This window comes from Muscardinus avellanarius, assembly GCF_963383645.1.
Source record: "Muscardinus avellanarius genome assembly, chromosome: 5".
NCBI lineage: Eukaryota > Metazoa > Chordata > Mammalia > Rodentia > Gliridae > Muscardinus > Muscardinus avellanarius.
This window is the reverse complement of record NC_137790.1, coordinates 134,161,923-134,175,800: the sequence shown is the minus strand read 5'-3', so window position 1 is coordinate 134,175,800 and position 13,878 is coordinate 134,161,923. Positions and strand designations below refer to the sequence as shown.

General features: G+C 36.5%; 1 protein-coding gene across 1 annotated transcript in view; it reads right to left on the bottom strand.

Annotated features, from left to right (window-relative positions):
* STAG1 (STAG1 cohesin complex component) overlaps positions 1-13,878 on the bottom strand; it is a gene marked incomplete at both ends in the record, with an annotated part of 279,463 nt that overhangs the window by 227,705 nt on the left and 37,880 nt on the right. Inside the window, one exon of the mRNA XM_080695497.1 lies at positions 13,406-13,570. Coding sequence (XP_080551623.1) covers positions 13,406-13,570 — 165 coding nt within the window. The remainder of the gene's footprint in view (positions 1-13,405; positions 13,571-13,878) is intronic.

Below are 13,878 nucleotides of genomic sequence, written 5' to 3'. Positions count from 1 at the left end.
ATTTCTAACAAATAATCATAAAATCAAAAGGTAATACTATTTTTAAATTATACATACAATAGAAATGCATATATATTAAATCTTCTTTGTAAATCAACTAAGTACTGACTATATGAATTTTACTGCAGAAGGTAAGAGATACAAAAAATACTTAATATAGTTCCTGATACACAAAACATTTCTTTTTTTTTTGTTTGTTTTTAAGGGTAAAGAGAGTAAGACAAAGGATTCCAGCCTATCATAAGGGCCTATCCCGTAACCTGGAATGCAAAATGTTCATTTATTAAACATGACTGGGACAGACTCACCATGCTTTGAGAGCAGAGGGAGTTTGTCTCACATTGAACAGATGCTTTTCAAGTAACAGTTAATTAATTTTAGCCACCTGTCTCTCAGAAAGCCACCAGCAGGAGCTGATAATGGAAAAAGGAAGATAAAATGTTTTCTTTTAGTTATTACAAACATAATGTCAAACTCTAAATCTGGATTATATAAAAAGTAACTCCAAGATGTTTGTATTACAAACCAGTAAATTAACACTAAAACAAACAAAAAACATATAAAGAAAAATATTTAATACCTCTTTCTTTCTGCATAAACTAGTATCAAAGAATTTGTTGGACTATTTTGAACTGTTATATTTCATTTTATGGCTTCATCATTCCCTTATAATAAGTCAAAATGGTATTAAAAAAGATCAATGTCCAAATGAGTTATTTTGATTAAACTGGTCATCTTAAAAAAGTAGTTTCTCTAGAAAATTCTCTAAAACACAGTTTAAAAGAACATGTTGGCCGGGCGTGGTGGCACACGCTTATAATCCCCACGCTTGGGAGGCAGAGACAGGAGGATCCTGCAGGTTCAAAGCCAGCCGCACTGGCTTAAGAGACCCTGTTTCCAAATAAAAAATATTAAAAAAAAAAAAGGTCTGGGAGTATAGCCCGGAAGGAGAAGGGTTTCCAGGAACCCCAGTACCACCAAAAAAAAAAAAAAAAAAAAAGAATATGTTGATCTAGGATAAAGGACACTGCATATGCCTAACTAGGTCTTTCTTAATTAAAAAGATGACCATGTGATATAGAACTCAATATAATGCCTATAATAAAAAATTATAACATCTGCAAGACCAGAACTTCTTTAAGCCCTTTGAAAAACAGCCCAACTTAACATGAATTTTATCATGAACCCAAGTATAAACTAATTTATAAAATATGCCAAAATAAATCTCATTTGATTCTCAACACACACACACACACACACACACACACACACACACACACACACACACACACACCAATTACTGATTAGGTGTAAGATGTTTAATGATTTACCCAAGACCAAACCAGCTAAATAACTTTCTGAGGAAAAAATAAAAGGAAGGGAGGGAGGGAGGGAGCAGGACTGGGTGTGGTAGCGCAGGATTGTAATCCCAGTATTTGGGAGGCCACAGGAGGTTAGCGGGTTTGCCACATGCCTCAACTACTTAATGAGGCCCTCCACAACTTAGTAAGACCCTGTTTCAAAACAAAGAATAAAAAATTGGGCTGAGGGAGTGGTTCAGAAGTAGAATGCTCCTGGGCTCAAACCACAAAAAAGAAAAAGAAAAGAAAATCAGTAAGTGATGTTTTTTATCTTTTTTCCCTAACAGTTCAACATTTTCTCCCTGTAAAATACTGGGAATCAAATATGCATTAATTCTATGTCAGGACTGAAAAGGCCTTCATGACTATTCAAATAATTTTAAGGAAAATTTATTCTGATCATAGAAGCAACAAGTCTCTTAAGATGATTATGTAATTTGTATCATATACAGCCATTATAAGCTGCAAAATATACTACAAAATACCATATAGCTCGCTCTTAGTTTCTTTCTGTCAATTCATTTTTCAGCTGATGCCCCCCCCCATTTCCACAAAAGCATTGAAACTGCAAACAGTGAACTGTTCACAATGGCCTCATAATATTAGAGTGCTTCACTTTTAAGTACTCTGTGATAACTGCTTTCTCTTAGCAGCCACTGTTTCTCGGGTCCAAGCCAACCTGTTTCCATCAGTGTCCAAAAATCTGATCAGTCTGGTGGTTACAGTCCTATCATCACTTTTTTCTGAGGACATGTCAGTCTCTTTAGTCACATCTCCATCCACTCTGTCACTGAAGCTTTGTTTCTTGGTTCACAGACTTCTCTATCCTAATTAGAGTCCTTGATCATGCGGTATTTTGGTATTCTTATTGAATATACATCCAGTATCTAAATATCCAAATTTTCACTTTTGTAGATGTGAAAATCATCAATATTTTTGCTTCAACACTGCATTCACATCCTACATATCCTGGAGCTTCTCCATTTTTGAAATTATAAATTTCCACAATATCTGGGATAATCTCAGACCCCTATCCCTTTAGCCCGCAATTCTTTGGGCCTCTACTATGTCACTGCAGCCTCATCAATAACCTTAATTCTTCCTCTATCTGATTTCATTTTCTTATCTATTCCTAAAGTATCATAATGTATTATACAAACTAGGACAACCTTATTATTAATAGCACCTTCTTTCACCCTATAAGGTAATCAAGCAGCTCAAATTACAAAAAAGCTGGAGTTAAAGTTATCCTACTTATTTTTTCTCTTCCATTTTACTCCAGGGTTGCTCAATTCCTTCTGGAGTTTATGTAGAATTCAAAGACACCTTTTAAAAAGCAAATAATTCCAAAAGAATTTTAAAAGAACATGTTTCAAAGTCCTTCCAGTATTTTAAAGCCAAAAAATAATTTGTTATTATACAGAGTATGGGCAAATACTGTGAAATAACTGGCTGCATGACCAGAAAATGATACTGCAATAGAGAAATTTAAGCAATACGGGATAGCTAAAATAATGACATCCAAATGTAAAAAAAATTACCCTATCTCGCTATTAAGGCCTGAGATGTTGTCTTATAGTAACAAAACTTTAAAAACATGGAGGCCAGGCATGGTGGTGCAAGCTTATAATCCCAATACCTGGGAGGCTGAAACAGGAGGATGCGGGTTTGTGGTCTGCATCAGCTACTTAGTGAGGGCCTCTGCAACTTAGATACCCTGTCTCGAAATAAAAAATAAAAAAATCAGGCTGGGGGTATAGCTTATTGGTAGAACACTTCTGGGTTCAATTCCCAGCACCATACACACACACAAAAAAGAATATTTGTCCTCATCTGTCTTCTAGGATGAAAATACCTAAGTTATGAGACATATCACAGAAGATGATTTAAGGAAAATCATGAAGGGAATAGTATTAAAATACCCAACTTAATTTAAAGCCATAAGCTTTACCTCAACAAGTATAGAGTGAGGCTATAAATATTAAAGGTGAATGATTTCCTATCATAACATCCAGAGTAATCCTATGATTATCTTAGTTCTGTTCATCAAAATCCTATAGTATCTTAGTAAAAAATTTAAGTTAATATTGTACAGATCTGTTTAAAAAGAAGAGGAAAAAGGACTTAAGTACAATCAAGTTCAATGTCCCAGATGATACATTTCACAGAGAGACACTAGAAAAGACCATTCAAGGCAAGCATCTCCAAGTGAGGGCTGAGAGCAAAATTCTAATATGGACTGTGGGGCTCTTAACAATTGTGTGTGTTGTGGTACAAGAGATTTAACCCTAGGGCACTCTACCTCAAACCTGTAACCCTAGCCTTAAATTATTATTTATTTATTTATTTTTGAAACAGGGTCATGCTAAATTGCTGAGGCTGGTCTTGAACCTGTAATCCTCCTTCTCAACCTACTAATTATTGGGATTACAGATGTGGGGTACTACGCCTGGTTGCTTTTAACTCTCTTCAGTACATTTTTCCAGGTGGCATTTTCTACTTCCAATCAGAAGACATTCACATCTCGCCCAGTGATGCTGCAAACCCCCATGACCTTTACAGGTACTTTCTAAGACTCCATGCTGGATTAGATTAGACTGTCTTGTTTCAGGTAATTTGAAACACTCAAAGAGGTACAACTACTGAAATGAATTCCAGGTACTAATGACAACTCAACATTTTTTGGGGGGTGATCGTATTAGGGACTGAACCCAGGGGTATCCTACCTCTAAGCTACACCTCCAGCTTTATTTTTTATTTGAAACAGAGTCTCGCTAAGCTGCAGAGGGCCTCACTGAGTAGCTGAGGCTAGCTGTGAACCTGTGATCCACCTGTCTCAGCCTCCCGAGTACTGAGATTGCAAGCTGCACCACCTCTACTGGTCACTCTTATTCTTTTCTCTGATCACTAACTTTACATTTCCTTTTTTTCTAATTGGTGCATTAGAGTCTCATATCATAATGTAAGTCATGCTGACAATGCATACATTCTCACAGTACTTGTCTCCCTATTTCCCTCTCCCAATACCAAATGTCCACATTCCTAAAATCTGTTACAGAATTGCAGGAGGAAAGTGAAGCAATTATAAGAACTCCTAGAGCTACACCTTTAGTATTCAATGACATTAACAATTCTTTTAAATATCCTAGAATCAGCTTTCTGCCTTTAAAATAAATTCCATTTTTTTACACTTTCTCCACTATGTTCAAGTCCTCCAAGAATTCTAGTATTGGCAACAGGTTAAAAGTTTCTATACTAGACCAAAAATCCTCACTAACAGGGATAAAATCTCCATGTCTTCCTAAGCCATAGGCTTAAAACTAAGCCTAGAAAAATATTAAGGAATTATATTAACAAGAAACTGTACAAGCATACTCAATCCAAATTCACTGAAGAAGAAATCTTAAGAAATTTCATTTATACCCAAATATAGCTTTATTCATGTGATATTTTCTATTTCAATTCTGATAGTAGAAACATACTAATATGTATATAATAATCCATTTTCCCCAAGAATTACTCAGTGCAATAAAACCATTATATACATATACAATCACTTATGTACATATACACATATACAAACAGACATATTTGATTATCAGTCACAAAAAACAATTATTTCTTATTTGATCTGCCTTACAATGTGATATACATGAGGGTCGAGCCTCTGGAAGATGACAGGAGAAATTACTAAAAAAAATTAATAGTATCTAAAACCCTAAATTAATCTAAAAACCAAAGTGGACACAAGCCAATACACAAAAAGTAACAAAAACTGTGTTTACTAAAAGTTAAACTAAAAAAAAAATTGTAGATACTTTTGGTTGTAGTTGAACACAAGTCAAAAAAATTCCTAACTAGAGCCTAATTGACTTCACAACTCTACCTTCAAAGAATCTTAGAGGCAGTCAATATTCTTACCCTACCACTAATCAGAAGCTTTTATACTTCATTATGTTTTGGAAAAGTTAAACAAAAGCAAAATATTTACTGCACACCTTTTTTCTACCTAACTGTAAAGGTGGTGTGGTAATTGTGTGTTCTCTCTCACAGCATATATTAAAAGCAGCAAAGCAAATGCCCAGCCTGGACTACATTACTCAGCTCTCTTTAGTAGATGGTAAATTTCTATCACTGGATTGGAAACAGAGGGGTAAAGGCTTTAATAAGTAGGCACTGTCAAATTCACTCTCTCTCCCCTTCCACCAAATGAGACAACCAACATGAAGGCTCTATAAGTAAAAGAAAGAAGCCAAAAGCTAGAAGGAGCTAGATATCTAAATCATGGTATGAAGAAAAGATGCCTACAGCTAACTCTAGTACTGAATAATTACATAAATGAGAAGTTGTTGATAAGCTACTAATTTTCTTTTTCAAATCAACTGATTGGTGGCTGTGAGTGTTCAACCTAGAGGCACTCTCCTCAGGCTTATTTTATTTACTTTGAAACAAGGTCTCATTAAGTTCCCATGGCTGGCCTTGAACTTGTGATCTTCCTATCTTGGGCTTCCCAAGTAGTGGGATTAGAGGCATGTGCCACCATGTCTATGTTTTTGTTTTGTTTTTAAACTAGCAAGTTTTACTGTTAAGTAGTTACTTGAACTGTTTGGGACAGACTGAAGAATCTACACAAAGTAAGTTTCAGAAAGATTTTCTAATTGTGTAACAAAACATAATCTCAATCTTAAAATTAAGCCAGCAACTGAGTATTTTAGAAAGACATAAAAGTTTATAGCCTTTGCCCTGAAATATTAGGTATATACTATATATTTCACTCTAAGAAAAATCAATGGGAAATCAAAATAAACTGCTAAAAAAAAATTGCCTGCATTCAATCGCATGTTAAGTCAAAGCCAGAAAAAGAATAATTATTAAAGATTTTTTACCATCTTTTCTCATAAAAATATTTTAATACATTGCCTATCAAATATCATTCAAAACATAATTCCCTTTGCCTATTTATTTGTCAACAATGCTTAGTAATCAGTAGTTACATATAAATCTTTGAGAAAAAGAAGACAATTTACTTTAAGTATTATATAACTAAACACCACATAATTGGGGAAAATAACATTTATATTTAGAATTTTCTTATTTTTATTCTAAAATAATATGGGTTGGCTTTAAGTAACAATGACATGGAACAAAATTTATTGTAAAATATTCTGGGTCAGTTCCAAATATAAGTTTAAGATATGCACAAGAAGAAGCTTAGTGTGGTGATACACACCTGTAATCCCAGTTCTTGTGAGGCAGAGACAGGAGGATCACAGGTACAAAGGCCAGTCTCAGCAACTTAAGGAGACCCTGTTTCAAAATTAAAAATAAGGCTAGGGGGTATAGCTCGGAAGTAGAATCACCCTGAGTAGTTCAATCCCCAGAAACACACACACACACACACACACAGAGTAAACCGAAAAATAAAAATTCCCTATTGAGAGAAAAGCACGTGTGTCGGTGGAATTTTATATGCTAAGTATAGTCATTGTTGATGGGAATTAAGCCTGTACTGATTGTTAATAAGAGTTGTATTAACTTCTAATAAGAACAAGTTTTCATACTTAGAATAATAAAATTCTTTTCTCTGTCTCTAAGCTGTCAGGCAAAGGCTATAGCCAGGGTTGACCTTGGTCAGCCAAAAGTTGGCTCTTAGCCAAGCTGGACACTGAATATTAAAACATATACCCCTACACTTAGAAAAGAATTATATAGACCCTCACAACCGTTAGACTAATGTTAAAGGGAAAAAAGCAAGCTATATTAACCCAATATTAATTACTATTAACACAAAATAGTTATAGCCCAAACCTCCAAGACTATATTCCTATGTCTTTCTTTATATTATTATAAAATAAGTCCTCAACATAATAACTTCTAGCAGAGATAGAGAAAGGCTGAAAACTCACCAAGGACACAAGTAGACAGTACATGCGTTAAATTTCAAAACCATTTTGATCAGTGATCTAACAGAAAAGGCTTACACAGCAGACATAACTGGCAGGCCTGCACCTGCTTTTAGTGGGGGAAAAAAAAAGATTATTGGCTAAGCAGGATGGGGAAAGAAAGATAATGAATCCTAATAAAAAATGTTATATGTTCAGAGGCTTCAGTGTCTTACTTTCAAAGCACTCAACTGCGTCCCTTTGATACAGTGCTTTGATTGGTCTGCCCCTTCTTTCTATCTTTGTAATAATAAAACTTTGCTTAAGCTGGCAGCAGTATAGTTCTGGCTATTTTTCTAAACTAGCTAAGAACAAGAACCCATGGCAACATCCCAAACCATTAGTTTTGGTGCCAATGTGGGCCACAATCATTACAATTGTGCCAGTCCAAATGAAGTCAAACTTCCTAACAAGATGACCACACCAGGAAACAGAAGCACTATTCCTCACCTAAATTCATTAAAGCCTTTAAAAGATATTCCATCACTTTGAAAGGACCATGAATGCATAATATCATCTCCATCTATCTGTCTCACACATTACCAAAGCATCATTCAATGGAGACTCCTGCCTGCGTTTGTTTAGTTTCAGATATTTCTTGCCCACAGGCCAAGAAAAATACTAGAAAGAGCTCTTTCAGAAGAGATGGGAAATGAAATTAGAAAAAGATGTAGCGTTGGATCCGAACGATTGAACTTGAAGATGGAAGGGAAGACAAGTTTGAGAGGACAGTAAAGGAAGGCCTTGCCTTAAACCAAGAGTAAAGTTTCTACCAGAACTGATCCTAGGCCCTACCTTCAAACCTTCCCTACCACCTATGCCTGGCTATACAATGAGCCTCACCACCAATCCAACCTCTTACTTCACGTGCCTCCTCAACTTCCTCCTCATGGTGACAGGCAATGCCAGCAACCATGGCCACAGAAGACACCACAATGGCAACACTGAGGTCAACTGTTAATGCTTCACACTGGTTTGGGGTGAGGAGCAGGGGTAGATTTCTTATCCAGAGAGGAATGAAAAGCAGAGAGCTTCCATACAACTGCATGGTGAGGCTGCTACAGGCTGGAACAATTAATTCAATCCTATCTCTACTCTCAATATAGGCAGAGCTAGAAATGTCCACTTTGCCAAGGGTTTTCTGAGAGAGGTTCTCCTAAAGTTTGATACAGATGGTGGTTGTCTGTAGTGCGCAAACACTCTGTACTTGGAACATAGCCAGTATCATCACGAAAGAACCACTGGCTTCTCAGCTTCCTTAAATTTAAAGACACAGTTATCCTGGCATCAGCTTAAACACACAGGCAAAGGCATCCTTTGCAATAGGGCTATGTGTCATAGGCTCTAGTCTCTCTTTTCTAAATTGTGGGTGCCCATAGGTTCACCCACCAATGAAATGACATCTGGTTGTACCAGTGGGCCTTATAATACCCTTTCTCCCACAACTGGGGTTGTACAGGCAAGCACATCCACAACCCTAAGTTATCCAGACTTCACCAAACTCTGGTCCCTCAAGCATGTCTACAATGGGGCAATTAATCCTAAGAGCCCAATTCCTGGGACCAGCAGCACTCCCTTTGTACATTACCTCGCCCACTCTAGCGTATTGACTTGCTAACCAGACATGTGGAATATAACACGGCCGGCCTTCACCACTAACAGGCGCGTTAGGCCCCAAATCCTCACCAGGGTCAGGCCAGAGGAATGAGAACCAGATAGCAGGAAGATATTGAGAGGACTTAGAAACACAGGGTCTACTGCCTTTAATTGTGTTGCCTTAGCAGCTTCTTCCTTTGTGAATGTAAAATCCACTTTTGAGAAACAGCAAAATGTACAGCCACTACAGTTCGGGTTACGAGCACTTTCACAATTACAAAGGTATTAACAATTTCAGTCACTTAATAATCCAGCTGTCTCTATGGAAAAGACCACATATATAGGATCTTCGGCATATGAAACTTCCATCTTATTTAAACAACTTATTTTCAGCTTTCCACATTTATCCTCAACCAAGATTAATCTAAATGTTTAAAGTATTTGATGATTTTAAATCCTGTGCCTAGCAGGGCGTGGTGGCGCACGCTTGTAATCCCCGTGCTTGGGAGGCGGAGACAGGAGGATCGCACAGGTTCGAAGCCAGCCACACTGGCGTAAGAGACCCTGTTTCCATAAAAATATAAAATAGGTCTGGGAGGTAGAAGGGTTTCCAGAAACCACAGTACCACCAAAAAAATAATAAAATAAATAAATAAATCCTGTGCCTAATATTCTACACCATAACAGTCATACCTATAAACATATTTTTCATTATACTCTCATATACTGATAACATTCTATTCAAACGCTTATATTTGCTTACATGTGTGTGCGCGCGCGCTGCTGAGGACTGAATTCAGGAGCATTCTACCTCCCTGCTACACTCCCAGCCCCATTTTTTTATTCTTTATTTGGAAACAGGGTCTCACTGTGTTGTAGAGGGCCTAAATAGCTGAGGCTGGCTGAGAACCTGTGATCCTCCTGGCTCAGCCTCCCAGGTACTGAGATTACAAGCATGCGCCACCACACCTGGCTAATATTTGCTTACTTTTAAAGGGCTTTACTCATCTTCACTGTATTATTTTCATCATTGTCTTCTGCTTATCTTTGTCATAAAGTTTCATTTTCGTCAACAGTAATATTTGTTTCCTCCTCTAATGTCTCAGCAACCTCTTTTATAATTATGTTTCTTAAAAGAGATTCTCCAGACACATAAATACTTCTTGAAACTCTTAAGCCTTCCAAGTCAATGAACATTAAAAAGTTATTATAAACACTTCTGTCCACTCTATTAATGACTTATAAATGTAAACATGTCTTAGAGTTACTACATTATTGTACTGGGGATGGAACCCAGGGTATTCTACCTCTAAGCTACACTCCAGCCCTATTTTTTATTCTTTATTTTGTAACAGGGTCTCACTAAGTTGCAGAGGGCCTCACTAAATAGCTGAGGCTGTCCTCAAACCATCTCAGCCTCCCAAATGCTGGGATTACAAGCGTGCATCACCACACCCGGCAATACATGAAATTTAAATAAGCCCAAATGTGCTTCTCATTTTCCTCATTGTATTCATAGAGTATACTCATACCCAGTTAAATTACGGGGAGAATTCCTCTGCTTTCTTTATCCAAAGATATTATATCTAACCCATTTGTAAGGTAGAAATCAGAAGAAACCAATGCCACCAGAACAAAGTTTTTTCCCTATGCAAGAGAGAATGACTGGCTAATTGGTTACAATCTATCCTCTGAGACACCTATCTCTTTCTCAGTTTTCTTGAACTAGGAGAAAAATCAATTTTAATTTCCATTTTAGTCAAGCCTTCTTGTAGTTGTGACCAAAAATCACACAAGAATACCTTAGAGGAAGAAAGGATTATTAGGGTTCAGGGCTCCAGGTTTTAATACCAGCATGCGGGAGGCTGAGACCAGAGGATCAAGGTTTCCAGACAGCCTCAGCTACTTAGTGAGGCCCTCCGCACCTTAGTGAGACGCTGTTTCCAAATAAAGAATAAAAAATAGGGCAGGGGGTGTAGCTTGGAGGTAGAATGCCCCTGGGTTCCATGGTTCCATCCCCAGACCCAGAAAAAAAAAAAAAAAAAAAAAGATAAGAGTCAAGTTCAGTTCATATTGTATCCCTGATACTAACTGATAAGAATGAAAAGAAACAATATCAATTATAAATAAATAGCCTGAAAGTTCCAAAATTCAACACGTATTTAAGTGTCAATTGTTTAAAAGTCAAAATGTCCAAACCACACTATCTCATGCCCATTCTCCAATGTGCAAATTTTCTTTCAGTGAACAATGCCAAGTCAAACAACTGGGTATCATCTTTCCTCTCTCTTATCTTTTAGAATCATTTCAAAGCCTTAATATTTGTAAATATCTGTCATTTTCTCTCCATTCTGAGTGGCATTCTATAAAATTGAACTTTTGTTAGTTCCAAGTTGGATCTATTAGAAAAAAATATTTTAATTGGTCTTTGATTCTAGCATCACTCCCTCTCAAATCATTTAAATTGCTCCTAGAAGAGTATTCCTAAAATGCAAATACAATCGTGTCATTTCTTTTCTAAGACACCATTTATTTCATCAAAAAAGTCCAAACATTCAACATTGAAAACCTAATCTCCCCTTTAGCTCTATTTTTACTAAGGTATCTTATGCCCTCTATATTCAGGCCATGGATTTCATCTTTGAGCTTCCTGTTTCTACCTTAAAAAATGTTCTCTGCACTACCTAGCTAACTCCTACTACTCGATCAAGTCTTGCAAGCCTTCACAGTCCTGTCCTCCAGGTAAGCCCAAGTAAATCTTCAGTGCTGCAAAAAGCTCGTCCTATCATCTGTCTTATTAATTAAAACATCCTATGTGTTTTCCATCTTGACTGTTGAATGAGGGCAGACCTATGTTTTTACTTCTGTATATATAAGATGTACCACAGTTTCTAACCATAGAAGGTACATAATAACTATTAAGTAGTTATAATAATTATCTACTAAGCAGTAGTCCTAATCTTTGTAATAATTTTGATAGAAAGGATTGAAAGAGCTGAGCACAGTGGCACACAAGTATAATCCCAAAACTTGGAAGGCTGAGATAGGAGAATCAAAGGTTAATAAAACTCAGGGGCATTCTACCTCCGATCTACAGCCCTCTTTTTCTTGGTGGTACTAATGATGGAGACCAGGAGTATTCTACCTCTAAAGGACACCCCTAGCTCTAGTTTTTATTCTTTATTTTGAAACAGGGTCTCACTGAGTTACAAATCACCTAAGTAGGTGAGGCTGAGCTCTCACTCCAATCCTCCTGTCTCAGCCTCCCAAATGCTAAGATTACAAACATGCACCACCATGCATAGTGAGACTCAGCAATTTAGAGAAACACTGTTTCAAAGTAAGTAAGTAAGTAAGCAAATAAACAAATGGGGGAGAGAGTATATCTTTGAGGCAGAAGCCCCTAGATTCTATCTCTAGTAAATATGCGTATGCGCGCGCGCGCGCGCACACACACACACACACACACACACACACACACACACACTTTACAGATAAAAATATCTGGTGGAATAAAATTTTACGTGAAAACGTGAAGGCAAAATACAAAAATGAAATTATTTAAATTATACATGAAGTCATTTTCTTCAGTTTTCTGTTTGTGTTTCTACCTAAAAGTGAAAAGCAATAAAGTAGATTTGAAATATTAATATTTCTATAACTTATTAACAATTTATCAAACTAAAGTATAATAAACTGTCAAGCTTAATGGGTAAAGGTCATTTAATCCATTTTTAAATTATACTTATGTATTTCACATTCTTTATTTTGGATAACTGAGAATGCAATACATTTTACATTTAGAATTGTAACAAAACTACACATCGTTTCCTAATCACACAAATTCCAAGAACCTTAACCACATAAATTTGATAAGATATATAAAAAATAATAAATATTAAACTTCCTTAAGGGCTTCAAAAAGAAATGCAGATTGAAAATAAAAGGTAGCGGCCAGGCATGGTGGTGCATGCTTGTAATCCCCGCGCTTGGGAGGCGGAGACAGAAGGATCGTGCAGGTTCGAAGCCAGATGAGGTGGCTTAAGATAACCTGTTTCCAAATTAAAAAGTATAAAAATAGGTCTGGGAGTGTAGCACGGAGGTAGAAGGGTTTCCAGGAACCCTAGTACCACCAAAATAAATAAATAAATGAATAAATAAATAAATAAGATTTTAAAGCTACCAAGGTGATAAAAATTCTCTTGGGCACTTATTATACTGGTCATTAGCACAAATTAATCTAAACTATAACTTACAAAATGCCCTTCCTGATGCTCTTTACAAAGGAAAACAAAATAAAAACTTAAGAAATGTTAGTTGCGCAATTATCAAGAGTAAGGGGCTGAAGAGATAGCTCTGTGGTAAAGCAAGTGTTTAGCATGTGTAAAACCCTGTGTTCAATCTCTAGTACAGCCAACAAAAATTGTCTATGAAATTTCAATATATGCAGCAACAGATTCCACATACAGAATGCAATCTCACTTTATATATAAAATAAAAATTTACCTGCATTGCACACTTCCCCAGCTTCACAACCTCAAATAATGTGACAGGCTCCCCTTCTCCATTCTGTTGCGGGTGCCCATTCGCTCTTCCACGGCCTGGTCCTCTAACTCCAGCTTCAATTCTGCTCTTTTCTCCTGGAGATTTCCGAGGTTTCTTATTTGTAGACTAAATAATAAGAAAGTAAAGTTACAGTAAAGATACGCTTCCCTTTTACTTGATACAAAATCATCTCAAATTATATTTAATCCTGTGGAATATCTTTAGCACTACTACAAAAGATAAATTAAAAGTTATTAATCTGTTTTCAATGATAAAGTGTAAACAGCAAAACCAAAGTTCATACATATAAGGTATGAACATAAAGTTTAAAAATTAATTAGAAGCAAAGCATGGTGGTGCACACAGGTAGATCCTCCTTGACAGGAGGATGGCATTTTCAACGCCAACCTCAGCAACTTAGGGAGACATTTTTT